This window comes from Malaclemys terrapin, chromosome 7 (genome assembly GCF_027887155.1).
Source record: "Malaclemys terrapin pileata isolate rMalTer1 chromosome 7, rMalTer1.hap1, whole genome shotgun sequence".
NCBI classification, from domain to species: Eukaryota; Metazoa; Chordata; order Testudines; family Emydidae; genus Malaclemys; species Malaclemys terrapin.
Window position 1 is genome coordinate 20,718,597 of NC_071511.1, and position 27,943 is coordinate 20,746,539.

The following is a 27,943-nucleotide window of genomic DNA, read 5'->3' on the forward strand; positions in this document are numbered from 1 at the left end:
GGGCACCATAAATCCCAAGGACGGCCCTGGAGGCAGGGAGTGCAGAGAGTAGGTGGGGGACAGGAACCTCGGGGAGTAACGAGGGAGAATGTGAGAGGTTGGCACTGGGAAGGGGCCAAGGCAGTGAGAAGGGTGAGGCTAGAATGGCAGGGCAGCTCCCCAGCCCCCAGGTTAGGGGAGAACAGGTAGCAGTGCCCCTGCGAGGACCAGCAGGCAGGGGATTACGTGGGGGGCAGGCACATGCCAAGTAGAGTTTAAATCTCACAGACCAACCCAGGCAAGTTATTGCTCGATCCCCACGAGCTGTAAACCAAGCTCAGGATTTGGATTGGTGACGAGGCGGGAGTGGAAGTCGCCAGCCGTGGGGTTTTGCGCTCCATGCCTGCTTTGGTTCTCCCCCGGCCCGGGCCGGGCTCCGCTCCAGGGAGCCCATCCTCCCTTCCGTAACACCAGCGTGATCCAGGAGCCGGGTTTTCCCCCGCGCCCCGCCCGGCTCCGCTCTGGATTCTCTGGTCCGGGTTTCCCCCGCCTCCCGCCCGGCCTGGCCCGGCCCCGCCCCGCGGCTCCGGTTTCAGCCGCTGCTACAGGGACCCCCAAGATGGAAACGCAGGGGCTGCCCGCGGTGGAGGCGGCCCAGGCCCGGCCCGACAACCAACATGGCGGCGGTGCCGCGGCACCGAGCGCCGAGCCCGCCGGCCGCCTGCCCCAGCGGGAGCCGGAGCCGCCGCCGCCCGAGTGGGACCCGGCCGCCGCCGCCTCGGGCCTGTACATGAGCTTCCCGGTGATGCTGCTGGAGGAGAAGCAGGAGCCGGGCCCCAGCGCCGCCCCCGGTCCCCCGCCGGCGCCCGGCCCCGACAGCGACGGCCTCCTGCTCGTCTTCAACCTGGTGCGGGGCGCGGCGGAGCCGGGGGCCGGGCCGGGCGGCGGGGAGAGCGGCCGCCCCGAGCCTCCCCGCGGGGAGCAGGAGGAGGCTCCCGGGCCGGCCCCGCCGCCGCCGCCGCTGCTGCCCCCGCCGCCGGGTCCGGGCGCGTCTGCTGCGCCGCCCCGGCGGGGAGCGGAGGCGGCGGAGGGCGCGGGCCAGGCCGGCTCGGGCCCCGGCGCCTTCTCCGGAACCATCACCATCAACAACCAGAGCCTGCTGGTGCGGATCGAGAACGGAGTCCTGACCCTGGGGCCGGGCGCCGCCGAGCCGGGGCCGCCTGCTCCCGCCGGGGCCGCGCCGGAGCCGGCCGCCCCCCAAGCCGCATCGCCGCTGCCCAGCCGGGCCGAGCCCCCCGGCTCGGAGGGGGAGGCGGCGGGCGGGGAGGTCCCGGGCCTGGCCTCAGGGGGCTCCCGGGCGCTGCTGGTCTATCACTGCCCCGAGCCCCGCTGCACCGAGACCTTCTCCCGCAAGCAGCAGGTGCGGCTGCACCGGCAGGCGGCTCACGGAGGACCCGGACCGGGTGGCGGCGGGCGGGCGGCGCGGCCCTTCGGCTGCCCAGTGCCCGGCTGCGCCTGGTCCTTCGCCACCGCCTACAAGCTGCGGCGCCACCTGCACTCGCACGACAAGCTGCGGCCTTTCGCCTGCGCCGCGCCCGGCTGCACCAAGCGCTTCACCACGGTCTACAACCTGCGGGCGCACGGCCGGGCGCACGAGCAGGAGGCGGCGCACAAGTGCGAGGCCTGTGGGCAGCGCTTCCCCAGCGCCGCCCGCCTCGGAGCGCACCAGCGGCGGAGCCACCTGGAGCCCGACCGGCCCTACCGCTGCGAGTTCCCCGGTAATCAGCATCTCTGGCTGGCCTCGGGCCTCGCCCTTTTTCTCGGGCCTTACTGGGGATGGGGGTGCGCTTAGTGCCTGGGCATTGGCACAGTCCCATGCCCCGATAGACCCTCCTGGGTGAAACTGGTCTGGGGACGCCCCAGCCCCATCTATGATCATGGGACCTGTGAGAGCTATTGGGGAGCCTGCCTGAGAGAAATGGGGCAAGGAATGAATTACAGCATTTGTGGGACCACTGGGGTCACCTGTCTTTTTGGAACAGGGAGGAGAGCTGGTTTGTGTGGGGAGACTTCATAGAGCAACTGCCTTGCTGGGGACAGGGGGTATCACAGTTCTGACCCAAGAGGCAGATGTCCCCTTTAGATACCTAAAATTGTTCATGAATCAGTCCTGTCACATGACCGCCTAATTAAACATCAAGCAATGCTGATCTTGTTCAGACCTTTTAAGAGGTGTATCCTATGCACTATTCTGCGTAACTTGAAATAGTATATGAATGTTTCTCATCCATTGATGATTGAAGGAGGTTCTGTTTCTAGCCCTGTCATGAATAAATCAATATCCTCACAGCCTGCAAAGCAATCTTTTCAAATAATCTAAATCATAGATATTTTTGATGATTAAATGTAGGTGAGGTACTTACTTGAGCACTACTATGCTGCAGTGTTTCTTTGGGATCAGCTGGTATATTTATATGCAAGGGTGGCTAACCTGGAGTCCCTTCTTTAGACTGTCTTGTAGGTTTGATACCATGTTCATCTTGCCTGTTGGTCAGTTCTAGCTTGTGTCGCCACACTTCTATTTTACCCTGATGTCTGGGACGGACAGTTGAGATCTTTTGATCTCCATCTTCTGTCCCTTGTCAGAGAGAGATCCCTCAGAGTTTGCTGATTGAATAACAGCAGAAAGGGAAAAGATATCACTCAGCATATCCCCATTAGACTTATAGTGCTTTGATCAGTGTACAGTAGTAGAACAGTTTTTTAATCTGTGAGCACTGTCCTCACTGTTGTTTTCTAATCTGTTGATGTGCATCAGTCTGCCAGCTTAAATTGCACTGGTTCTGCTTTTCTCTGTGCCCAAAACATACCATGTCTAGGTGGATATTCAATTCCAATCCATAGTTGCAAACCCTGAAGTATGGTATAGAGCAGGGGTTCTCAAACTCGGGGTTGTGAGTGACCCCTCAAGAGGTCATGAGGGGGTCGCAAGCTGTCAGCATCCACTCGCAAGCCCCACTTTGCCTCCACCATTTATAATAGTGTTAAATGTGTGTTTAATAAATAAAAAAAAGTGTTCTTAATTTATAAAGGGGGGTCACATTCAGAGGCTTGCTGTGTGAAAGGGGTCACCAATACAAAAGTTTGAGAACCACTGGTATAGAGTTTAATTTTCCTATTGTGTGTGTCACACTGAGCTAAGATGATGTTCCACTCTTTCCTTAGGTTGTGAGAGAACCTTTATCACAGTGAGTGCATTATTTTCTCATAATCGAGCCCACTTCAGAGAGCAAGAACAGTTCTCCTGCTCTTTCCCTGGTTGTAGCAAGCAGTATGACAAAGCCTGCCGATTGAAAATCCACATGAGAAGTCACACAGGTATTCAGCAGGGTAGTTCATAAATTGGGATAGTTGAATATATAAAGAGATATTGGGTCAAATGCAACCTCAAGCTTTAGCCATTTATAAAAGCAGTCTTTACAACCTAACGCCAATACGATTTTTTAAAAAAATGTCAATAGAAACACCCCTTAAATGTTTGTGACCAAGAGTTGGAAGAGTGAGAACCTGAAAATGACTCTAAACAACTGTCCATGACTTATAAGTGAGTCAGCTTCATCTTGTCAATTTAAAAAAGAAACTTAAGTTAAAAGTAGTTCTATACCTTTCCCTCTGTCCTTCTGACATTTTTTGTGGCTTTACAATCTCACCAGTTTTTTGTCTCTTACCAGTTTTTTTTTTTTTTTTTTTTCCTCTGATACTGTGTGAAAGATTATGGAAACAGGAGGAAATTGACTATAGACCAAGTGCTATCGCTTGCATAGAACAAACTACAAGAGTAGAGAAATATTTTCCTAATTTTAAGTGTTTACAACAATAGTTGGTAAAACATCTTCAGGGAGAAGTGGATTTTATTGACTTTTTTAAATGGACTGCCTGTTAGTTTGGACAACAAAATATAACTCAGAGAAATGGGGGGAAACAAATGCACACAAACTAATACATAAACAGTGGAAAGCAAACTGGGTTTTAAAAAATCTGGTTGTCCAAGTTAATATAGGGTCATCTCCTGCAGTTGGATCTACGTATGTGGATCCATGCACCCACATGGATGCCTTCAAGTTCCATGGGAGCGTAGGGGTCTGCCCATGCAGATCCAATTGCAGGACATGGCCAGTAGATAAGGAAACTTGTTTGATAAAGAAACTAAAATATCATTTTATAGTTCACTTTTTAAAATAACTGAGGGTATGTCTACAGAAGGGGGAAAAAAAACATTGCTGTGAGTCTGAGCCCAAGTCGACTGACTTGGGCTTGTGCTACAGGGCTAAAAATAGCCATGTGGACATTCCCACTCGGCAGCGAAACCTGGGGAGGGTCTGCACTGCTATTTTTAGCCCCTACAGTATGAGCCTGAGTCAGTTGACACAGGCTTGGAGACTCATTGCTGCAGGGGGAGGGGAGGATTGGGTTGCAGTGTAGATGTCCCTTAAACTTTTTTGAGACTTCACAATATCAGCATGTATTTTTGTTACTATATGATTAAATGTGATTTATTTATTTATTAGGTGAAAGGCCTTTTATCTGTGATTCTGAAGGTTGTGGCTGGTCTTTCACCAGCATGTCCAAGCTACTAAGACATAAAAGGTAAAAAAAAAAAAAAAAAAAAAATTAGTTATGCTCAAAAACAAAACCACACCAAAACCCAACACATGGCTTACTTGTCAGTTCTTTGCATTGGCTAAACATGTTCTAATGCAGATATATGTTGTAAGAGTGAGTTTTAAAATCAGAGTGGTTGTAATTGATGCTAGAAATGAGCATGTAGAAAACTTAAGTTTGGGAATAGTAATCTCCCCTTTTTTGTAGGAAACATGAAGATGACAGGAGGTTTACATGTCCAGTAGAAGGCTGTGGGAAATCCTTCACAAGAGCAGAACACTTGAAAGGCCACAGTATAACTCACCTAGGCACAAAACCATTTGAATGTCCAGTGGAAGGTATGGTTTGTTTGTTTAGTCGGTCCTGTGTGCTGTTACTAGAGCTGTTTGTGCTGTGTGCTGTTACTTTGGTAAGTGCAGGGTCCTGCCTAGTCAAGGCTCACTGAAGGACTGGAGCCTTGGGTATTTAAAGTCATATTTTACCTTTTTGTAGCTTATTTTTTTTTTAAAGAACATCTAATTGAATAAACCACATTGTCCCAGACTTGAAGGAGACCTGGGAAATGGCTAGCAGATCATTGTCACTTGATTTTTCTTATCAGTTAGTGATAAAAGGAAATCAACACTTCCTTTAGATTTAAGACTATGTGATGCTGTCCAGACACTGTTTATTTTTTCAGTTGATTAATTGTTCCCTATGGATAAACTGCTTGGGAAAGGTTACTTTGGTGTGTGTGGGGGGGGAGGGCTGCAGGAGGGAAGAATCACAAGCAATGATAGAATGAAGATGTCTGCTCAGCATCTGATTGCTGTTCAGATGACTCTAATAGGCTGGTTGGTTATATTTAACAGGGATAGAAAGTCATGCAGAAGAGTTATAGTGGCCTTTTTCTATAACTCTGTAGTACATTTACATCTCCAGTACTGCTGGTCACTTGTTGGGTTGCCTCTTCCAGCAAAAAGGTCTCTGCAGAACTACAAATATCCTTAAGGGATAATTAAGTGGCTAAAGGTATATGGGGAGCTTACTGATAAGACCCATGGTTTTTAAAATGAATACAAACAAAAGATTTATGGACCCAGCTGCTGCAAGAAATCATTGAGACACAATCTCTAGTGGGATTTTTTAAAAGGGTTTAGATTATAATTGTATAAATAGACACAAGACATTTACCCAACTTCCTGGCTGAACAAGGAACGTTGCTACTTATACTTCATGGCATAAAACAAAGTGGTTTTTGTCCTGTGGTTGTCAGGAAGCATTTCCTCCTCCCTTATGCTTTCACCAGTGGCCATTATCAAATGCTTCTATTTAAGGTGCCTTTGTGGCACTTTTCACTAAATCATTTGGGTTTTTTGCTCTCTTGGAAGCAGGATGCTGGACTAGATGTATCAGTGGTCTGCTCTGGTATGACATTTCTTCTGCTCCTTTGAAACTCTGCTTCTTTGCTTTGGCTGCTTTCTTCAACTTCCTGTATTTATGTATGGCACCCGTGCTCAAGTGCTGCAAGTTAATTAACTAGAACATTTTATTTATGTGACTTTGAGATTTTTACCAGGGAATTCTAAATACTAATTTTAAGTTAAAACTAAAACTAAGAAAGATCCTGTAATATGCTGTGTATCATGTTGCAGGTTGTTGTGCAAAATTCTCTGCACGCAGCAGTTTGTATATTCACTCCAAGAAACATCTTCAAGATGTGGATTCATCAAAGACCCGTTGCCCAGTGTCCAGTTGTAATAAATTGTTCACTTCCAAGCACAGTATGAAGACTCACATGGTCAAACAGCACAACTTCAGTCCAGGTATAATATTTTAGCCTCAAAATATGGCTGGGGCAAAGGGAAGCCTAAACACTATGTATATCAGGCAAAAACTCTGGGTGAAATCCTGGCCTCATTGAAGTCAACAGCAAGACTCTGACTTCAGTGGGGCCAGGATATTTTCTTTCTGTATATATCATGTTTATGATATAAAATCTTCAGTGGCAGCTGTGACTGGAGCTTGGTTTGTGGTTTCCAGAAGTCAGTAACATCTTGAATTAAAGCAGATCTTGCTCTTGAAGATTTTTTAAATATATTCTTTCTAAAACCTGATAATGAGGACTTTAGAGTATTTTGGTTTTAAGTTCTGACTTGTAGCACGGATTGCTTTGAGGGTATTTTGGCGAGTATAAGTGTATGTAGAAATTCCTGTGCTGAAAGGAACTGTTGTCCAGCAGTACGAACAAATAATGTTACTGTATAATTGTTTGCTGGATATGAGATTCTTCATCACAGTGGAACATTAGTAAACATTGTTAAAGTAATTTTTGTCTTTCAGTGACGTGGCAAACTTAAAAAATTCACCCTACTTTTATCTAGACCACTAACTGAAGCAAAATAAGACAGAGCTCAAAGTCCCACATTGGTAGCATAGTGAATAGGAAAGAGAACGAAAATTTTTTCCATGTTCTAAATATGTATACACAGATCAGTCACTTCTGTACAATATTTTTGGTAAGGATGGGAGGAGGATACGTTACACAGGAAACTAATACTTGATTGAAACTATTTTTCTTCTGATTGGGAAATCTCACAATTACTATAAAGATGAATTTTGTTTTAATAAGCTTGTTTTCCTTTGATTCTGGTTTAGAAAAGTGGGTTTAATTTAGGAAATATTTTTAGCCTATAATTTTAAGGATACTCTGTCTTCAGATACTTGTGTGCAGTGTTTTTTCTTCCCTATTAAATTCTCATGTGTCTGGTACAAGTGTGTTGCTTATAAAGCCCACAGTTTCTGAGGTCAGTAATGTTGCTTCATTTATTTGCAGTGTATGTAAACTTTAAGAGTGCTGTTGGCACCTTACCTGTTCTGGAAAAAGTATCCATATGTTCTATTAGTTATAAGTGTGTGTCTTTGGGGCTTCTGTGTATTCCCACTTTTGAGTGTTGCACCCCTTAATCTGTAGGTAGTGACACACAGCCTCTTTTCCTTTATCATTGGTCTGTTGCATTTTCAACAAGTTTAATACATGTATTATATTTCAGATCTCTTAACCCAGCTTGAAGCAACCAGTTCCCTCACGCCTAGTAGTGAACTCACCAGTCCAGGACAAAGTGACCTCAACAACATAGACCTTGTGTCCCTTTTCTCCAATGTGTCTGGTAACAATTCTGGGATTGCAACAGATATGGCTTTAGTAAACTCTGGAATTGTCACCATAGATGTTGCTTCAGTAGGCTCTACGCTTGGTGGAAACCTTTCTGTCAATAGCAATTCCCTAGGTCAAACAGTTGACCCTTTGATATTGGTGGCGAGTAGTGATATTCCACATAGCCTGGACAGTTCTCTCTTGATGGGAACCACTGCTACAGTTTTACAGCAAAGTACTTCAAATCTGGATGATGTACAGACTGTAAATGCAGAAGCCTTAGGTTCGCTAGCATCTTTATCAGTGAAGAATTCCAGTCAAGACCTACATGGTTTGACATCCAGCAATAATCTAACGATAGACACTACCACTTTGACCCCTTCCAGCAGCCTTGGTGGAAGCAATGGACCTGAGTTACTGACCCCAACTAAAGCTGAACGAAACTTGCTTCCTAGCTCGGATGTTGTTGGTCAACAGGAAGGCAGTAAAGTGGTGACACAGTTTGTGTTCTCCAACCCACCAGGAAGCTACAGTGCTCAGAAAGAAATGGATCTTAGCACAGTGACTTGCAGCTCATTTTTGGTATGCAGTAACTATATTCAGTTGTCCCCAGATGACTGAAGCACCTTAACTTTGAGGATACTCCATTGCTGCTTGCAACTTATGGGCAGACCTTTCATACTGATTTACCCAATTACATGGGGTTTTTTTCATGAAGGATGTAGAACTCTGTATTGACTAAATATGTTGTTAGACATGGATTCAACATGGTGAAAAATTCTTTAAAAGGCCTGAATTGTGAGGGTGGGGGAGGGAGGATCGTGTTCAAAGTTTAAAAAAAAAATAAAAAAGTTTCAAAATTAACCCCCCAAGGGTGAAGTGGGACTAACAAGAAAGCATAAGGAAGGGAATATACGGTATGTCCTGTGTGTGTATTAGTTTCAGGGAAGGGTTTGGGGATGGAAAGTAACTGAAATTGTTAGTCTCAGTCTTCGTTCCCATAACTCTACCTTTAATGCGGCTTCTGGGAAACCATTACCTTTCCAGTACTATGTAAAGATAAATGTTTATTTTCAGTATACAATGTTTCCCTTATCACCATGACCTTATTGAAAAGCTGATAAACATGGAAGTGTATATAACCTTGGATGCCAGATACATGCAGGGGACCGATCAGAATTTTGATTGCTACTGTTTAAAAAACGTACTCATTTTAAATCCCAGCCACCCAGTGTTAGATGAATATCCAGGATAATGTAAAAGATTATGAGCAACGAGTAATTCGTTAGTCTGGCTTCATTAGCTTAATTTTTTGTTTCAAATATGTATAAAACATATCTCTTGTTTGATTAGGAGAGTGGTGGATCTGCAAGGACAGACTACAGAGCCATTCAGCTAGCCAAGAAAAGAAAACAGAAAGGGAATGGGAGCAGCACAGGTGAGGAGGCATTTGCCTTGCTGAATCTAGTAACATGCAATGAAATGGGAGTATCTCTCTTTCAAGTAGATAAACTTATTGCAATCAGCAACGAAGTCTGAGTGAGGTGTGCTTTTTGTAGATGATTGAGATGGTCTTCTTGCATGGAGTTTAAAATTCATTGAGAGTTTAAAAAACCCCACACTTGGATTTTCCCTTTCTGTTAAAGGGACCCTGGTAGGTTAAAGTTATATTTAAACTCCCCCTTCCCTCACCCTCAATATCATTTACTTACTCTACTCATAGGATTATCCTTAATGTATTAAAACCAAAACAATTTAAAAAATCTAATTTGCTATTTGTGCTTTTCATTTTACTCAACGTGGACAATGAATGAAAACAGACTAGTCAGTTTCACCTCTAGGTCGTGCACTAGCACAGTGCTGCAGTGTTAGTTTGAAAGCACAGTAGGGGAATTTATTGGGACTTTTTTATTTTTATTTTTTTAATTGAAACCTTTCTATTAACCTTCAATCTCGTTTAGCAGATTTTTATAAAACACAAACTTTGGGCCATAGTTTACATAACTAGCCCATTTGTTTTCCTCCCCTTAAACTACAGTGGAATTCATAGCTGTCTGTTGATGTGCACTGTTGCTTTGTTAGGTCAAATGTATTCCATGGCTCGCTAAACTTGCCCAGAAAAAATAACGAAACAACAAGAGACAGCTATTTGAGTTGCAGCTGCCCTCAAGGGGAGAGGAACATCACACTAAGCAATTTTTTTCCTTATGTTTCTTGTTGCCTCCTGTCTCTGAAAATCAAGGTGACAGTTTTTAGTTATGTCTTAAGGTAAGCAAAGGATTACACTTCCAAATTAAACATTATCATGTCTCTTGCTTTATAGCACTATGCATATATGCACTTTCTCTTCTTTTAAAAAATACTATCCTTCTTTTTGTCTGTCTATGAAGTGATCTGTAATTATGGCAGTTTGTCCAAAATGCATGCTTGGTGATATCCTAGATTGAAAGGAGACTTGATTGAATTTGCCACTGTTCTATAAAACAGAGCTAGAAAATTTCCAGTTCCCTTCTTAAACAAGATTCCTTGTGTCATGTCTAACATATCACCTACCAGTAACTTAGTGACAGCCATTTACTTTCAGAGACAATGAATCAGTTCCTGTTTTTGCTTCCCTCCCATGCACATATTTTCCCTGGTAGAGTAATAAAAACTTCTATATAGTATTTCAAACAAGTCTTGCATCTTAAAATGCATTAACAGAATTTAAATAGACACTCAAAAGTTGAAAGTCCTAGTTTAAAAATGTTTACCTGTTAACATTTGAAGTAAAAAAAACCAAAACAAAAAACACCTCATAATTGAAAAGATCTAATGTGTATTATCCTCAAATTATGCTTAATTTTCTTTTGGCATCTTATTCAGCATGAACAATTAAGATATTAATGTTAATCATAGTATTTTCTTGTTCTCCTGGGTAATGTGATGTCTATATTGAGAAATACACAGGGAAATATTTAAATTCAAACAAACGTTTAACTGAAATTTAAACAGAAAAAAATGAAAATATAGGCTGCATAAAATTTTACTATCTCTACTTTTAGGCCTAACTACTTGAATGGTTATAGTTGGTTAATAGTAAAAGGAGACACAGTAATTAGAGGCAAGGGAGAAAAGATGTTTTCAGATGAAATTTGACAAATCCCAAGGAGAAACTTACCAAAGAATCAGATGTTCCAACATAATTAATTAAAATAACTTTATTTCAGCAGCATCAAATTCTGGCCAGAGGAAAAGCAAAGGTGGTAAAGTGAGTCCTACCAACTTCTCATCTACCAGTCATGGGAATCGATTGTGTGGCAACATTGTTTTGCCAAATGGAGGCCTAACAATAAGGGATCCAGCAACTGGCGCACAGTATGTGCAAATTCAGCTACTTCAAGTAAGAACACGTGAATAAAACATACGATCTACCCAGTTCTCTAATGATTTGCCAGTTCACACAGAAGAATCTGACTGTCCTTTGAAATCAGATCTAGTCTTCTCCTGTATTAATACTGTGATTGTTGCATGATACCAAGGTACTTGGTGAGTAATATATTGCTGATGTCCAAAAAGAGCATTTTTTTTCTCCTCCGAGTGAGAGGCCCTTTATACACTTATCACCAGTAATAGAACTGTTTTATCCAAGCATCTTAAAAATGATTACAAAAGTAATTGGAGTGAAGAGGGCCAGTTCAAATGTCTTCCTTAGAGAGCCACTTTATGGGGGGACCTTATACCCCACCCTTAGCTGATAATGAAAAATGAATGCTGGAGTATAAATTAAAACCCTTCTGTAAATATTCCCCTTATTCATGCACATGTCAGGAGGGGAGGGTTAGACACGGCTAAGGTGATGGGGAGACTGAGGGTTAAGAACACAGGCAGAAGCCTTGGGGACAGCACTGAAAAGCCACAGGTGTAGCTGCACTAGACAGGGGTCTTGAGGAAACCCTGTTCATGAGTGAGAACAGCCCCAGGGGTGGGAGCTAGGAAGGAAAGACGCTGCCCTGCCCTGCACTATATCCAGTAATAACACTAGCAAATTACATTATTCTTCGAGAGTTTGCTCATATCAACGGCGGTGAATATATGACCCTGCTGACCTGGCGCCTCCTCAGTTCCTCCTTATCGCCAGTGACGGTCGTGGGAACTGCAGTGGCTTGCTATTGCAAGTGCTCCTTGTTTCTCCTAGTAATTGTATAGTTGTAGTTTTGTAGTCTGTTGTTAGTTCATAGTAGTTGGTGTAGGAGTGGGCGTTCTCCCCACCCCAACTTTCCTATTTCTGCTTGGGGCATGCCTTGAGCCCAAGGTTTTAAATCCTGGAGATCCTGCCATAAGCCCATGACAATGGGCGACCCCCACAACTCTTGTCTTACGTGTCTGGGGAGGCACACCAAACTGACCGGTGCAAGATCTGTAAGGGGTTTCATTCCAGGTCGAAAAAGGCGTGAGACTGTCACCTGAAGCAGCTCCTGATGCGGGCAGCTCTTTGTCCCCAGCCAGCTTCGGCATGGCAGGATCCGGCACCGAGCTCCTCCATGCGGAGCGCTCCGGCCTCCGTCTGCGAAGCAGTGCCAAGGAAGGACTGTGGGCATAAAGACCCTTGGCACCGGTGCTCCCTGGCACCGAGGCTGGCGGAGGCAGTGCAGCACTGCTCCCATTCCCCGTACCACAGAAGCGGCACTGCAAGCAGGACAGGGGTTGATCTCTGGCGCTGAGGACAGCCGCCTTGAAAAGCGACACTGGTGTGCTTCCTGGGCAGGAGCACCCAGCACTGATAGCCCAGGAGACGGCACCATCGACTTCAGCCCCCAACGGGGGACGTCAGGTCTGGTGCTCGTGGACTCTCTCCACCAGGTGGTGGAGGACATCAAGTTGCCATCCACCCCGGACATCTTCGAGGCTGCGAGGGACTTAAGCCCCATGATGGTGCCACAGTCCCCGGCCAGTCAGGAGAAGCCTCTGGTACTGCAACGTGCGGCACTGTCTCGAGGCAAGCCCACGATGTTCATGCAATCAGTTGTATCTCCATGGCATCGCTCTGACTTGCGGCACTGGTCCCCGGCAAGGCACAGGTCCCACTCCCGGCACCACACATCGTGGCACCGCTCCCCAGATTCCCGGTACCAATCGCAGGCACAGCTGTGATCAGCACCTCCCTGGCCTTCGTGTTCCAGGTCTTTGTCTTTGGTGGCGGAGACACAAATCGGACCGTAAGCGTCAGGATGTGGGTGCAGGGCCATGGCAAGCGCAGTGGCCATTCTGGACCCCGTGGGCATACCACCAGGCCCAGGGCACCCTCTCCAAGGACTCCCACTCACCTGCAGCATTGACGAGTCGACCCACCCCTTGGGGTTTTGAGGTGACAGCAGTGCAGACCACCCCACCACCCCTGGAGCCAGCTCCCGCCACCAGCATGGACCCTGGGGCAGTTAGTGGGGAAGGAGAGGCTGTGCAGGATGTCCCCAGGGACCCGGAGGGCCATGAGAACCCTGTACCCCCACTGGCGTCATTGTTGTCCTCCCCGGATGAAGCGGTTGCGGGGACCTCCACCTTGGGACTGCACCCTATAGACAGTTATTGCCACCAGGACCTGCCGCACAGGGTAGCGTGCAACATGGGCCTGCAGGCTGAGGAGGTGGTGGAGCTGGAGGACCAGAGGGTGCACATCCTGGCCCCAGAAGGTCCATCGTGGGTGGCTCTGCCCCTCATCAGAACTACACAGGCCAACACAAAGACCTGGTAGTAGACCCCTGCCTCCATTCCTCCACCTGCAAAGGGAGTCAAGAGGAAGTATTTTGTCCCTGCTAAGGAGTACGAATATCTTGACATACTCCCGTAGCCCTGCTTGGTGGTGGTGGCTGCGGTAAATGAGCACAAGAGACACGGGCAGCAGGGTCCTACCCCCAAATCCAAGGACTCTAAGCAGCTAGACCTGTTCGGCCAAAAGGTCTACTCGACCAGGGGACTCCAACTCAGAATTGCCAACCAACTGGCAATCCTGAGCAGATACAGCTTCAATTCCTGGAACTCCACGGTAAAGTTCAAAGAGCTAATGCCGTGGAGTCCAGTGAGGAGTTCAGGACTATTTCTGAATAGGTCAAGGCAGTGGCACGGACCTCTTTACACGCTTCACTGGACGCTGCATACTCGGGGGCACGTACCTTGTTCTCTGGGATTGCCATGAGGCGAAGCTCCTGGCTCCAGGCCTCAGGTCTCCCACCCAAGGTGCAACATACCCTGCAAGACCTGCAATTTGATGGGGCGGACCTGTTTGTGGAGCAAAGTGCCTCCAGACTGCATAGCCTTAAAGATTCTAAGGCTACGCTAAAATCGCTGGGGTGCCTACCCTGGCCACCCAGAGAAAACACTTTAAGCTGCAGCCTGTATAGCATCCCTATCCTTGATGTCCTAGGCAGGACTTCTCTAGGAAACATAGCAGGAACAGCAGGCGTAAGCCTTCCCAGCCTCCGTCCAACCAGGGCCAGGTGCGCGCTGCTTCAGGCTCTAAGCAGGCCTTTTGAAAGTACACGTGGGGACGACGTACCAGCTGACGGACCGGATCCTCAGCCCTGTTTCCTAAACCATCTATCCCACTTCTCCCATGCTTGGTCACGAATAACATCAGATCGCTGGGTCCTTCACACAGTAGAAGTGGGAAATCCTGCCTGCCCCACCCCCTTCCCCATCCCTTTTCAGGGACCCTTCTCATGAGCATCTCCTTATGTAGGAGGTCCATATGCTCCTCGCCGCAGGGGCAGTGGAGGAGGTTCCTCAGGAGCTATGGGGCAAGGGATTCTACTCCCACTATTTCCTAATCCCCAAAGCAAAGGGGAGTCTCAGACCCATCCTCAACCTGCGAGGCCTCAGTCACTTCATGAAAAAGCTGAAGTTTCGCATGGTCTCCCTAAACACAATTATCCCTTCTCTGGATCCGGGAGACTGGTATGCCGCCCTTGACCTCAAGGATGTGTAATTCCACATATTGATACAACCTACCCACAGACGCTTCCTCAGGTTTGTGGTCTGTCACAAACATTACCAATTTATGGCCCTCCCATTCGACCTGTCCATGGGCCCCCGAGTGTTCACCATGTGCATGTCAGTCGTGGTCGCCTTCCTCCATCGGAGGCAGGTACAAGTGTATCCTTACCTCAACAACTGGCTGCTCTGGGGGACGCTCCAGGGACCAGGTGAACGCACAGGTCCGTTTCATGAGAGCCACCTTCGACAGGCTGGGTCTTTTCCTCAATGAGAGCAAGTCGACCCTGGTACCAACTCAAAGGATAGAGTTTATCGGGGCAGTGTTGGACTCGAACCGGGCCAGGGCATTCCTGCCGGAGGTTTTCTTCCAAGCAATGACGGACATCATACAAGTCCTCAGACAGTGTCCCACCACCGCAGCAAGGGGTTGCCTGAGGTTACTTGGTCACATGGTGTCTTGCACATGTGTGGTACAGCACGCCAGAATGCGACTCAGACCTCTCCAGGCTTGGCTCGCGTCAGCCTATCTCACGGTGGTCTCGACTCTGGTCACCCTCCCGGGTCCTCGAGTCCCTCCGTTGGTTGCTCAACCTGCAGACAGTGTGTGAGGGAGTCCCCTTCCACAAACCCCAGCCCTCTCCATCCCTGATAATGGAAGCATTGGCGCTGGGTTGGGGCGCGCACCTGGGAAACCTTCAGATGCAGGGCCTGGGGTCCCAAGACGAACTCACTCCACATCAACATCAAGGAGCTGAGAGCGGTCCGACGAGCATGCCAAACCTTCCAAGCTCATCTGCAGGGACAGTGTGTGGAAGTCATGACAGACAACACAATTGTGATGTTTTACATAAACAAGCAGGGTGGAGCCCATTCCTCTCCACTGTGTCAGCTATGGAAGTTCTGCATAGCCCACTCCGTTCACCTGGAAGCGTCTGACCTCCCAGGTTCCCAGAATGAGCTGGTGGAGTACCTCAGCCGATCCTTCCACAATCATGAGTGGTCTATCCACCCAGACATGATGCACAGTATTTTCCAGAGGTGGGGAGCTCTCCAAATCGACCTCTTTGCCACGTGAGGCAACAAAGTGCCCATGATTCTGCTCTTTCCGGAACCACTTCCTGGGCTTTCTCTGAAGCATTTCTCCTCCCCTGGACGGATCTGCTGTACGCGTTTCTCCTGTTCCCACTCATGCACAGAGACAAGGCAGAGGTCATATTGGTGGCGCCGGTGTGGCCTCGTCAATACTGGTACACCATGCTGCTGGAGCTGTCGGTGGATGCCCCGATCACATTGCCCCTGGTCCCGGACCTGATTACCCAGGACCACGGTCGCCTTCACCACCCCGGCCTTCAGTCCCTTCACATCATGGCTTGGAAGCTTCATGGCTAAACCCTATGGAATTCATGTGCTCCGAGCAGGTTAGGGAGGTCTTGGTAGCAGGAAACTATCCACCAGGGCCACCTACCTGGCCAAGTGGAAAAGGTTCAATCTCGTGGGCTCCGAGTCGGACATCCCATGCTGCAGGTGCCCATACCGCTTCTCCTCGAATACCTACTGCACTTGAAACAGCAGTATCTGGCAGCATTATCCATCAAGGTGCACCTGGCAGCTATCTCCGCATTCCATCCGGGAGCGGCTAGGCGCTCCGTCTTCGCCAACCCCATGGTTGGCTGTTTCCTCACGGACCTGGCGCAACTGTACCCGCAGGTTAGACAGGAGATCCTTTCCAAGCTGATGGGTCCCCCGTTTGAACTGCTGGCGACTTGTTTTGCTCGTATACCTGTCATCGAAGGTAGCCTTCCTAGTCGCCATTACTTCAGTGAGGAGGGTTTCGGAGCTGAAGGCCCTCACCTCCAATCCTCCCTACACAGTTTTCTTCAAGGACAAGGTGCAGCTTAAGCCTCACTTGGCCTTTCTTCCAAAGGTTGTGTCCCAATTCCACTCCAACCAGGACATTTTTCTAACTGTCTTTTACCCTAAGCCTCATACAAGTAGCCAGGAACAGAGGCTTCACACACTGGACGTTCAACGCTAGCCTTTTACATCAAGCGCACGAAGCCGTTTCATAACTCACACCAGCTGTTCGTGGCAGATTGGATGAAAGGGCTCCCAGTCTCCTCTCAGAGGATTTTGTCATGGATCTCATCCTGCATTTGGATGTGCTACGAGCTAGGTGAAGTCCCTGCTCCGGTGCTAATGGCGCATTCCATAAGGGCGCAGGCCTCCTCGGTGGCATTCCTGGCATGGGTCCCTATACAGGAAATCTGCCGGACAGTGACGTGGTCCTCGGTGCACACCTTCATCTCTCATTACACCATCAGCCAGCATGCCAGAGATGATGCAGCATTCGGCAGAGCGGTGCTTCAGTCAGCGATTCCATAACACTGACCCCACTGCCTAGGTAAGGGTTGGGAGTCACCTAATTTGGAATCGATATGAGCAAGCACTTGAAGAAAAAAAAGGTTACTGACCTTCTCGTAACTGTTGTTCTTTGAGATGTGTTGCTCATATCCATTCCAAACCCACCCGCCTTCCCCTCTGTCGGAGTACTAGGGAAGAAGGAACTGAGGAGGCACTGGGTTGGCAGGATCATATATTCACCGCCATGGAGGCACTACTCCAGGGGGCTCCACAGCCAACCCGACTGGTGCTGCTAAGGGAAAAACTTTTCTGATGACTGTGCACACGCGTCTAGAATGGAATGGACGTGAGCAGCACATCTCGAACAACAGTTACGAGAAGGTCAGTAACTGCTTTTTATAAGAATATTAAGGTTGCCTGTGAGAAAATTGTTAATTCTGTCTTCTGATCAGGGTTTGATTTGGTGTGCTGTAAGTGAGGCATGTTTCGTGCACTGAAACATGAGGAGAAAACAATATTGAATAGCTGCTCGCTACGTGAGCACTGTCCTTTCTATGCACTGAATGAGGCAGGGGTTCTGTGGGGGTTTGGGGGGGGAATAGTATGTGCTCATGGCACGGGGGGACGCGGAAGGTATTTCAAAATAAGTTGCACAGGGAATCTTAATCCTGGCAGATTATAATTTTTGAATGCCTGACTTTGCAGCCTTAATGTTCTTTTAATGTAACTTTTATGTGTAACTTCCTGGAGCTTTTTTTAAAAAGCAGACTGAAAAACTAGATTCCATCATATGTCGTCCTAGTGACGCTGGTCATCAGCAGCACTGTTAGTGCCTTTAGATCCATGCCACAGACCTCTACCACTTGAAATAACAAACTGATAACAGTAGTAGGTTGTAATCATCTGCGTGGATCAGCATTGGGTGGGATGAGACCCCTTGCCTGAGGGCTTCACATATATTTGCTAGCAGCAGACTAATGGTGAGACTTGGAAGTCTTGGATTCCATTCCAGGCTCTGGAGGGGAGTGTTCTCTAGTGGGAACAGAGCCTTCTGCTAGGTTCTCCCAAGCTTGACCCCTTTTGCCCTTCCCCTCTAAACTGTTTCTGTCCCAGTCCCATTCTTCTCACCCATTCAGCCCCAGTTCCTCTTTCCCAGCTTCTTGTCTGATCTCTCTCTCTCTCTTCTCCTCCCCCCCCCTTTTCCCTGTGGCCTCTAGTCACAATGGCTATTAGCCAAGATGGGCAGGGATGTCTAGCCTCTGTTTGCCAGAAGCTGGGAATGGGTGACGGGATGGATGGATCATTCCCTCTGGGGCTCCTGGGATTGACCACTGTCGGAAGACAGAATACTGAGCTAGATGGACCTTTGGTGTGACCCAGTATGATCGTTCTGATGTTAATGTTCCTTGTCCCAGTCTCTGCCCAGCCAGTCACAATTCTCCCCTGTACCGGGGCTCCTGGTCAGATCCAATTTCCCCCCTCCCACCCACTGGCTCCCAGTCATCCTTCTCTTCACTTCTGCCCTCTCTCTCCCCCCCCGCCCACTTCCTTCCTTGGCTCCCAGGCTCTACTTCTCCCTGGCTGTCAGTCCCAGTTTCTACGCTAGCTCCCCTTGTTCCAGTCATTCATTCTCTCTCTCTCACACTCACACACACACACACACACACACACACACACACACACACGTGGCAGGGTCTTGTCTCATCTGCATACGACTTAGGTCGTTTTCTCCTCCATGCTGCTAGTGCATCAGCAGAGAGGGCATTGAAAGCAGAGAAGAGACATGAATTCAGGCTAGAGCAGTTAGAACTACAGTTGCAGGGAAGACCCTGTTTAGCACCTTGCAGGGCTGGAGGATGCTTACTGTGGATGGAGTCCTCGCAGAATGAAAATGTGAATCTCTAGCAAGTCTTTACTGAGCATATGTGAATTGAGAGTCTTAAAAGGTCAAATGTGGACAGATTTTTGTAGGAACAACAAAAGTCACATGACGGATGCACAAGGCCCCTCCCTTGCCTAACTTCAGCTACCTGCTCCTAAGCTCAGGGGCACTAGAGCTCTTCAAAGCAAAGGTTGCCAACATTTTTTAACATGGGCAAAGCAAAGTATTTTTCCCTGGTCTCATTTTTGGAAACAGCCAACCCCTTCTGGCTGAATCCCACCTCCCTCCCAAAAATATGCAGTATGGAAAATTTCAGCCCAAATGGTTAAAGTTTGGCAGTTATAAGCAATTGAAAAGACAGGGTCTTCTAACAGGCAATGTCAGACAAGCTTCCACCTGACATGCTAATATCTCACCGGGGAGCAGTAAGCTGTTGGCCAGACCTGGAGGTGTTTGGTTTCCAGGAGGCAGAGTGAGGATCTGTTCCGCTCACCTACTCTGAGTATGGGGTGAGCCACATGCAGAGCTCTTCTTCTTTTCCCCCTTCACGTGGGGTGCCCCAGGACCACCACTTTGGCAGCACAATGGCCTTGGAGTGAACATACAGTTTTAGTCGTAAAGTTCTTGAGACAGCATCTTACAATCTGCAGTTGCCACATGTGACTGAGTACTAGGGGGATTGGTTCACCTTCCATGAAACCACTGGAAACATTTTAGGCCTCATCAGCCTTCAGAGCTGGGGTGCCTTAGGATACTACCCTTGTAAGGTCTTAGCAAAAAGGCACTCTTTTTACCTTTCCTGGTTTTGGTTTGGTTGTAGTAGTGAGAGTGAAGCTTGCTATGTGATAAGATTTCCAAGTGTCTCCTATGTTTGCATTATGTTTTTCCCTTCGCAGGATGATCCCCCAGGAGAGGGAGACTTGCCCTTTCAGCTCAGCTCTCAATCTTCCTCATCACATTCTCAACTTACAGTGGACTTACCTGTTCATATCCTTCAGGTAAAGCACCTTAGAATTCTGATTTCGGTTGTCAAGTTAGATGCAATGAAAACAATTTTGCACCAACACTTTTGCTGTCCTGCACTAAAGAAGTACTCTACGTTCAGACCAAAGTCTAATTTCACAGGCTCTAGCTCTGTGACCACAAGAGGTTTGCCGTGGGCATTGCAGAGATGCTGTAGGAGGTTGGTTTTTCCTCCTCCCCCCTCCCCCCCCCACCCCAAATGCTCCCATTTCTTGTTTTGTTCCATGTTGGAGATGCTATTTACCTTTGCCCCAAAGGGTAACCTCGAAAAAGATGTTCCATGACTGTTATAATAGGTGGCTGGGAAGACCTGGAGCCAGATTTTCAAAAGTGCTCTGCACTTACAGTTGTGGGGCTGGATTTTCAAAAAAACTCTGCTCTGATTTAGGCACCCTAAATATGATGTGACCAGATTTTCAAAAGTACTCTGCACCCATCTGCTTCCATTAGTAATAGCAGGGCTATTGCTTGCTAAGTGCTCCTGAAAACACAACGACTTATATAGGTGCCTGAGTGGAAGCTCTGCTGTATGCTGAGTTTTTTCTGAAAATCAGGTGCTCAGTTTTTGAAATTTGAGGGGATATCCTAGAACTGTCAAATGCCCAAACAAGTACAGATTGAGGCCAAGTGGTAGTTCCCAAAAGGAAAGTGAAGACATTCACAGATCCTACTCTTCCATAGTGACTGGGATTCAAATAACTCCAGCAGCAACAGGGAGTGATATTTTTAAACAGACGCAATCTAATGGCAACTACCAGGAACATAACCCCTTTAACAACTTGGGCTACTACTAGAGAAGTACCTTTAATGGCAGCTCAGACATGGGAAATACCCCTGCACTAGTAAAAGTGAGCAAGAAAACCGCTGAAGGGAAGGGAACGCTCTGCTACCCTGTGCACTGAAAATCACCTTTGGATAGTAGTGTGGATCTAAATTCATTCACTTTTGGAATGTCTCTTACCACTGTACTGCAGTGAAGCTCCACCAAATGCCACTTGCATCCCAAAAGCATCATATGCAAAGACAGCTGAAAACTGTCTTGCTACCTATTCAGGATACTCCTAATATCTACTATTCTGACAAGCTGTTTGTCCGTGAACATGGACAGCCCCATAACTGAGAACCAAGTGCTAACATCTTAGTGGAGAGAAATAGATCACTTTTTTTATGATCGTTATGGAGCTTTCCATTTGTCAGGTTAATTGCAACATAGTATTTGAGCCAAATAATGTCCTTTCCAGTAGAAACAAAAGTGGTTTATATACCTTCTTCCCAGAACTATCCATGTCTTGAACAACCCTATAATAAATTGGTGGGTACAGAAGGGGAGTTGGATTATTTCAAATTCTGAAGGTTAACGTGAAGGGAAACAATATTTTTTAAATTGTCAATTATTTTGTTTCTTTTGTCAACAATAGTCAGGATTCATCCCCACCCCATCAGCATTTTAATGAAATGCTGTTAGCAGTCCAGCTAGATCAGTTTGCAAACCAAGAGTGGGACAACTTCAAATTTACTGGGAAGGGTTCAGTGCATTTGGTTTCTTGGCATAATCTTAGAACATAAGAATGGCTATACTGGGTCAGACCAAAGGTCCATCTAGCCCAGTATCCTGTCTACTGACAGTGGCCAATGCCAGGTGCCCCAGAGGAAGTGAACCTAACAGGTAATGATCAAGTGATCTCTCCATGAATTTATCTAGTTCTCTTTTAAACCCTGATATAGTCCTAGCCTTCACAACCTCCTCAGGCAAGGAGTTCCACAGGTTGACTGTGCGCTGTGTGAAAAAGAACTTCCTTTTATTTGTTTTAAACCTGCTGCCCATTAATTTCATTTGGTGGCCCCTAGTTCTTCTATTATGGGAACAAGTAAATAACTTTTCCTTGTTCACTTTCTCCACACCACTCATGATTTTATATACCTCTACATATCCCCCCCCCCCCCCTTAGTCTCCTCTTTTCCAAGCTGAAAAGTCCTGGCCTCTTTAATCTCTCCTCATATGGGACCCGTTCCAAACCCCTAATCATTTTAGTTGCCCTTCTCTGAACCTTTTCTAATGCCAGTATATCTCTTTTGAGATGAGACCACATCTGTATGCAGGATTCAAGATGTTGGCGTACCATGGATTTATATAAGGGCAATAAGATATTCTCAGTCTTATTCTCTATCCCTTTTTGAATGATTCCTAACATCCTGTTTGCTTTTTTGACTGCCGTTGCACACTGCGTGGACGTCTTCAGAGAACTATCCACGATGACTCCAAGATATCTTTCCTGATTAGTTGTATCTAAATTAGCCCCCATCATATTGTATGTATAGTTGGGGTTATTTTTTCCAGTGTGCATTATTTTACATTTATCCACATTAAATTTCAGTTGCCATTTTGTTGCCCAATCTTCGTTTTGTGAGATTTTTTTTGCAGTTCTTCACAGTCTGCTTTGGTCTTAACTATCTTGAGCAGTTTAGTATCATCTGCAAACTTTGCCACCCTACTGTTTATCCCTTTCTCCAGATCATTTATGAATAAGTTGAATAGATTGGTCCTAGGACTGACCCTTGGGGGGAACGCCACTAGTTACCCCTCTCCATTCTGAAAATTTACCATTTATTCCTACCCTTTGTTCCCTGTCTTTTAACCAGTTCTCATCCATGAAAGGATCTTCCCTCTTATCCCATGACAACTTAATTTATGCAAGAGCCTTTGGTGAGGGACCTTGTCAAAGGCTTTCTGGAAATCTAAGTACACTGTGTCCACTGGAGCCCCGTTGTCCACATGTTGGTTGAGCCCTTCAAAGAACTCTAATAGATTAGTAAGATATGCTTTCCCTTTACAGAAACCACGTTGACTTTTGCCCAACAAGTTATATTCTTCTAGGTGTCTGACAATTTTATTCTTTACTATTGTTTCAACTAATTTGCCCTGTACTGACGTTAGACTTACCGGTCTGTAATTGCCGGGATCACCTCTAAAGCCCTTTTTAAATATTGGCATTACATTAGCTATCTTCCAGTCATTGGGTACAGAAGCCGATTTAAAGGACAGGTTACAAACCCTAGTTAATAGTTCTGCAACTTTACACTTGAGTTCTTTCAGAACTCTTGGGTGAATGCTATCTGGTCCCAGTGACTCGTTACTGTTAAGTTTATCAATTAATTCCAAAACCACCTCTAGTGACACTTCAATCTGACAATTCCTCAGATTTGTCACCTACAAAGGACGGCTCAGGTTTGGGAATCCCCCTAACATCCTCAGCTGTGAAGACTGAAGCAAAGAATTCATTTAGTTTCTCTGCAGTGACTTCATAGTCTTTGAGTGCTCCTTTTGTATCTCGATCGTCCAGGGGCCCCACTGGTTGTTTAGCAGGCTTCCTGCTTCTGATGTACTTTAAAAAACATTTTATTACCTTTTGAGTTTTTTGGTTAGCTGTTCTTCAAACTCCTTTTTGGCATTTCTTACTACATTTTTACACTTAATTTGGCAGTGTTTATGCTCCTTTCTATTTACCTCACTAGGATTTGACTTCCACTTTTTAAAAGATGCCTTTTTATCTCTCACTGCTTCTTTTACATGATTAAGCCACGGTGGCTCTTTTTTTAGTTCTTTTACTGTGTTTTTTAATTTGGGGTATACATTTAAGTTGGGCCTCTATTATGGTGTCTTTGAAAAGTGTCCATGCAGCTTGCAGGGATTTCACTCTAGTCACTGTACCTTTTAATTTCTGTTTAACCTCCTCATTTTTGCATAGATCCCCTTTCTGAAATTAAATGCCACAGTGTTGGGCTATTGAGGTGTTCTTCCCTAACACAGGAATGTTAAATGTTGTTATATTCTGGTCACTATTTCCAAATGGTCCTGTTATAATTACCTCTTGGACCAGATCCTGCGCTCCACTCAGGACTAAATCGAGAATTGCCTTTCTCCTTATGGGTTCCTGTTCTAGCTGCTCCAAAAAACAGTCATTTAAAGTATTGAGAAATTTTGTCTCTGCATTTCGTCCTGAGGTGACATGTAACCAGTCAATATGGGGATAATTGAAATCCCCCACTATTACCGAGTTCTTTATTTTGATAGCCTCTCTAAGCTCCCTTAGCATTTCATCGTCACTATCACCATCCTGATCAGGTGGTCGATAATAGATCCCTACTGTTCTATTCTTATTAGAGCATGGAATTACTATCCATAGAGATTCTATGGAACATGTGGATTCATTTAAGATTTTTACTTCATTTGATTCTACATTTTATCAATATCCTCCTTTAACACGAGGCTCTAGTTCACCCATCTTATTATTTAGACTTCTAGCATTTGTGTACAAGCACTTCAAAAACTTGTCACTGTTTATTTGTCTGCCCTTTTCTGATGTCAGATTGTTTTTTATGTTAATGTTTCTCGTCTGATCTGGCTCATACTTTATCCTCTTCCATCCTCTCTTCCTGACTAGAACCTAGAGAATCTTTATCAAGAGACTCTCCTCTAAGAGAAGTCTCTGTCCAATCCACGTGCTCCACTGCAGCAATCGGCTTTCCCCCATCTCTTAGTTTAAAAACTGCTCTGCAACCTTTTTAATGTTAAGTGCCAGCAGTCTGGATCCAGTTTGGTTTAGGTGGAGCCCATCCTTCCTGTATAGGCTCCCCCTATCCCAAAAGTTTCCCAAATTCCTAATAAATCTAAACTCCTCTCTACACCATTCTCATCCATGCATTGAGACACTGAAGCTCTGCCTACCTACCTGGCCCTGCGTGTGGAACTGGAAACATTTCTGAGAATGCTACCATAGGGGTCCTAGATTTCAGTCTCTTTCCTAGCAGCCTAAATTTGGCCTCCAGGACATCTCTCCTACTCTTCCCTATGTCATTGGTGCCTACATGTACCATGACCACCGGCTCCACCCCAGCACTACACATAAGTCTATCTAGATGCCTCGAGAGATCTGCAACCTTTGCACCCGGTAGGCAAGTCACCATACTGTTCTCCCGGTCATCACAAGCCCAGCTATTTATGTTTTCTAATGATCGAATCTCCCATTACTAACACCTGCCTTTTCCTAATGACTGGAGTTCCCTCCCCTGGAGAGGTAACCTCAGTGCAAGAGGATATCCCAAGATCATCTGGAAGGAGGGTCCCAACTATGGGAAGGTTTCCCTCTGCTCCCACTGACTGCTCTCCTTCCCTGAGCCTTTCATCCTCCTTAGCAGCGCAGGGTCTGTCTTACTGGAGGTGGGATAAATCTACAGTGTCCCGGAAAGCCTCATCAACATATCTCTCTGCCTCCCTTAGCTCCTCCAGTTCTGCCACCCTGACCTCGAAAGCCCACACCCGGTCTCTGAGGGCCAGGAGCTCCTTGCACCGAATGCACACACATGCCACCTGCCCACAGGGCAGGTAACCATACATGCTGCACTCAGCGCAATAAACTGGATAGCCCCCACTCTGCTGCTGGGCTTCTGCCTGCATTCTCTCCTATAGCTACCTAGGTTAATGATTTTGTTTAAATCAAGATGATTTGATTATAGTTTAGGTTAAAGGTTTTAAAGAACGGCAAACGTACCTCGCCCCCTTCCAAACTCTCTCTAAACTCCCTGTTAGCGGCCCCTGTTTGCAACGCTTGAATTAAGTTTGAAGGTAAAGAAATATTACAAAAAGGGACTGTGTGTTACAAACAATGAAAACATAATGGGGTGAAAGCTTTGTCTGAATTCCAAACTCTTTTGTGTACTTTGTTTTGACAGGAACCACACAACTCCACAGAAGATGATGCAGGTTCTGATAACTCTCAGTTCACCGGAAGCACAATAAACTTACAGGACCTGGAATGATTGTTAGGAATATTAATTTGAAAACAGAATGGTGCAGTCATATCTTGACAAAGCAAATATAGCTGTGTTCCAGTTTCTCAAGGAAAATATGAAAAGTAGGAGTACATGACTATGATCACACATAGTGTCAGTTACATGAAAAAAGAATAATAATAATAAAAAAATCAGCAAATCCTACTTACCATGTCTATGTAAGATATTCTTTCTGTCTTGTGGTCAAAGATGCTGGGGCCGGACTTGCTGAAATCCCATTGTAGAAAAGTGCCATAGCTATTAAACGTCTAACCAGGGTAATAATTTTCCTGTTTTCACAAGAAAGCAAATTTCACAGCTAATGAACAAATACAAACTTAACATTTTTTGTGTAACTTTTTAAACTTTTCCTCCATTAGGAAAGGTCTCCTGCTTGGCATGGATGATATGGAATTGGGGGAGGAGGAGGGGGGAATACTGAAATATTTTTTTCCCAAACTTGTTTCAGCCATCTTATGTATTGACAGCAAATTGCAATAAAATATTTTACAAGGCATGGTAGGAAAGTAGGATAGTGCCCATAAAGCAGGGAGAAGAAATGAATTAAAAGTCCCTGGGATAGCAAAATATAGATTAAATATTAACTGTGAATGAGTTTTGATGCCTATGTTGAGCTTCCCCCTCTCATTCATCCTGAATAATATTTAGCTGAATTCTTCCAGCAAGACTTGAAAAAAGAAAGCTTCGTTAGAGAACTATATTCTCCATAAGCAATTAGCTAATGTTCCAACAGCATTTGACAAGTTAGGTCTGTCTTAACAGTCCCTATTTTGGTGAAATGTTTGACAGCCACTTAATTCAAAGCACCTTCATTATGTTTTTATACTACAAAAAGTGTTCCCAAGTTACTCATAACTAGCCACTATCTTTTAGAATTATATATTCTGATACCACTTGATCTTCATTAAAATGTAGAATATCTAGTGAGCATAGTGTCCAGCTGGCCGACTGATTATCCAGTCGTCAGAGTTTTTTAGAGGGAGAGGAAAAGTATTGTTAACTAGGAAGAATTGCCTCATTTGAAAAATTGCAGTTTCTAGAAGAATAGCTGTATGTACTGTACTTAACTGAATTGAATAAGCCTGAATAAGCATAGGGTTGTGTAAATTCTCAATGGAAAAAACAAAACACCTTTTGGTTATTAAATTTTAAGGTAGTAATTTAAATGTTTTATGGTGATGTCCTGAATGCCTATAAAATTATGTATAGGACTTTGATAAAGGGGGGGTGTGTGTGGGTTTTTTTCCCTCCATGAGTTGTGTGTATGCACGTATGTGTGTATATTTTTTACAGAATAAGATGTCATGCAGAAGAACATTGCGATCTTCCTAATATTGCACATATTTATTTATTTAGTTATACTGTTGTTGAATTCACCTGAGGTTGTTCAGAAATGCTTTTACTTCCTGTGCCTTTTGAACTATGTATATGTCCAGATAAATACTTTTTGGTTTCTGAGTCTTGAAAGTAGTATACAGGCTATTTTCACTTCAAACTCTGATTTGCAGGCAGTATTTTATCCTCTGAACGAACATTGTTTTTCTGTCTGTGGTGGCTAAACAATTTGAGCATTGGATATGCCTGTGCTCATGGCCAAGGGATCTCTAGCCTGCCTCAGATGAGGTCTCCAAGCCAGAGTGAGTCAGTGAGGAGATTTCACCCACTTGTTGTGGGGACTGCTGTTTTGTTTGATCATGGAGTCCAATGTGGAAAGGTTAAAGGGGCTTGTGAGTCATCTGCAGGAGCACAGCACTGTTGAACAGACTACTGGGTCTTGCTTTAGAGCAGTCGCTAATGCTGTCCCTGAAAGCTGTCACCCTGAATGCCAAACTCCTCATGGAACCATACCAGTTGTTCTTAAATTAAGAAAATGGCAAACCTAATTTCTTTTTATGGGATTTAAAACTGCATCTGTTTCTACTTCTGAAAATGTACCTCACTTGGCTTTGTATATGAATGTAAATTGCTAACTGCTTGGGGCCGAGACTCCGGTTAATCGGCTTGAAGTCCATTGCTGGCAATGGACAGCTGAAGAACTGCTGGTGCAAAAGGATTAATAAAGCTTTTTTTATGGTCACTTT

General features: G+C 45.8%; 1 protein-coding gene across 1 annotated transcript; it reads left to right on the forward strand.

Annotated features, from left to right (window-relative positions):
* The first annotated feature begins 598 nt into the window (after positions 1 to 598).
* Positions 599 to 27,939, forward strand: ZXDC (ZXD family zinc finger C). The gene is made up of 10 exons (XM_054034093.1): positions 599 to 1,757; positions 3,205 to 3,357; positions 4,548 to 4,626; positions 4,849 to 4,979; positions 6,276 to 6,446; positions 7,674 to 8,359; positions 9,131 to 9,215; positions 10,987 to 11,159; positions 19,886 to 19,987; positions 25,743 to 27,939. The coding sequence occupies exons 1-10, from the start codon at positions 599 to 601 to the stop codon at positions 25,827 to 25,829; spliced, it is 2,826 nt and encodes a 941-aa protein (XP_053890068.1). The 3' UTR covers positions 25,830 to 27,939.
* The last annotated feature ends 4 nt before the right edge of the window (positions 27,940 to 27,943 follow it).

Coding starts and splice junctions, on each gene's coding strand:
- ZXDC (XM_054034093.1), top strand. CDS start 599: ATGGAAACGCAGGGGCTGCCCGCGGTGGAGGCGGCCCAGGCCCGGCCC. Junction 4,980..6,275: donor ATTTGAATGTCCAGTGGAAG/GTATGGTTTGTT, acceptor ATCATGTTGCAG/GTTGTTGTGCAAAATTCTCT. Junction 11,160..19,885: donor TGCAAATTCAGCTACTTCAA/GTAAGAACACGT, acceptor TTCCCTTCGCAG/GATGATCCCCCAGGAGAGGG.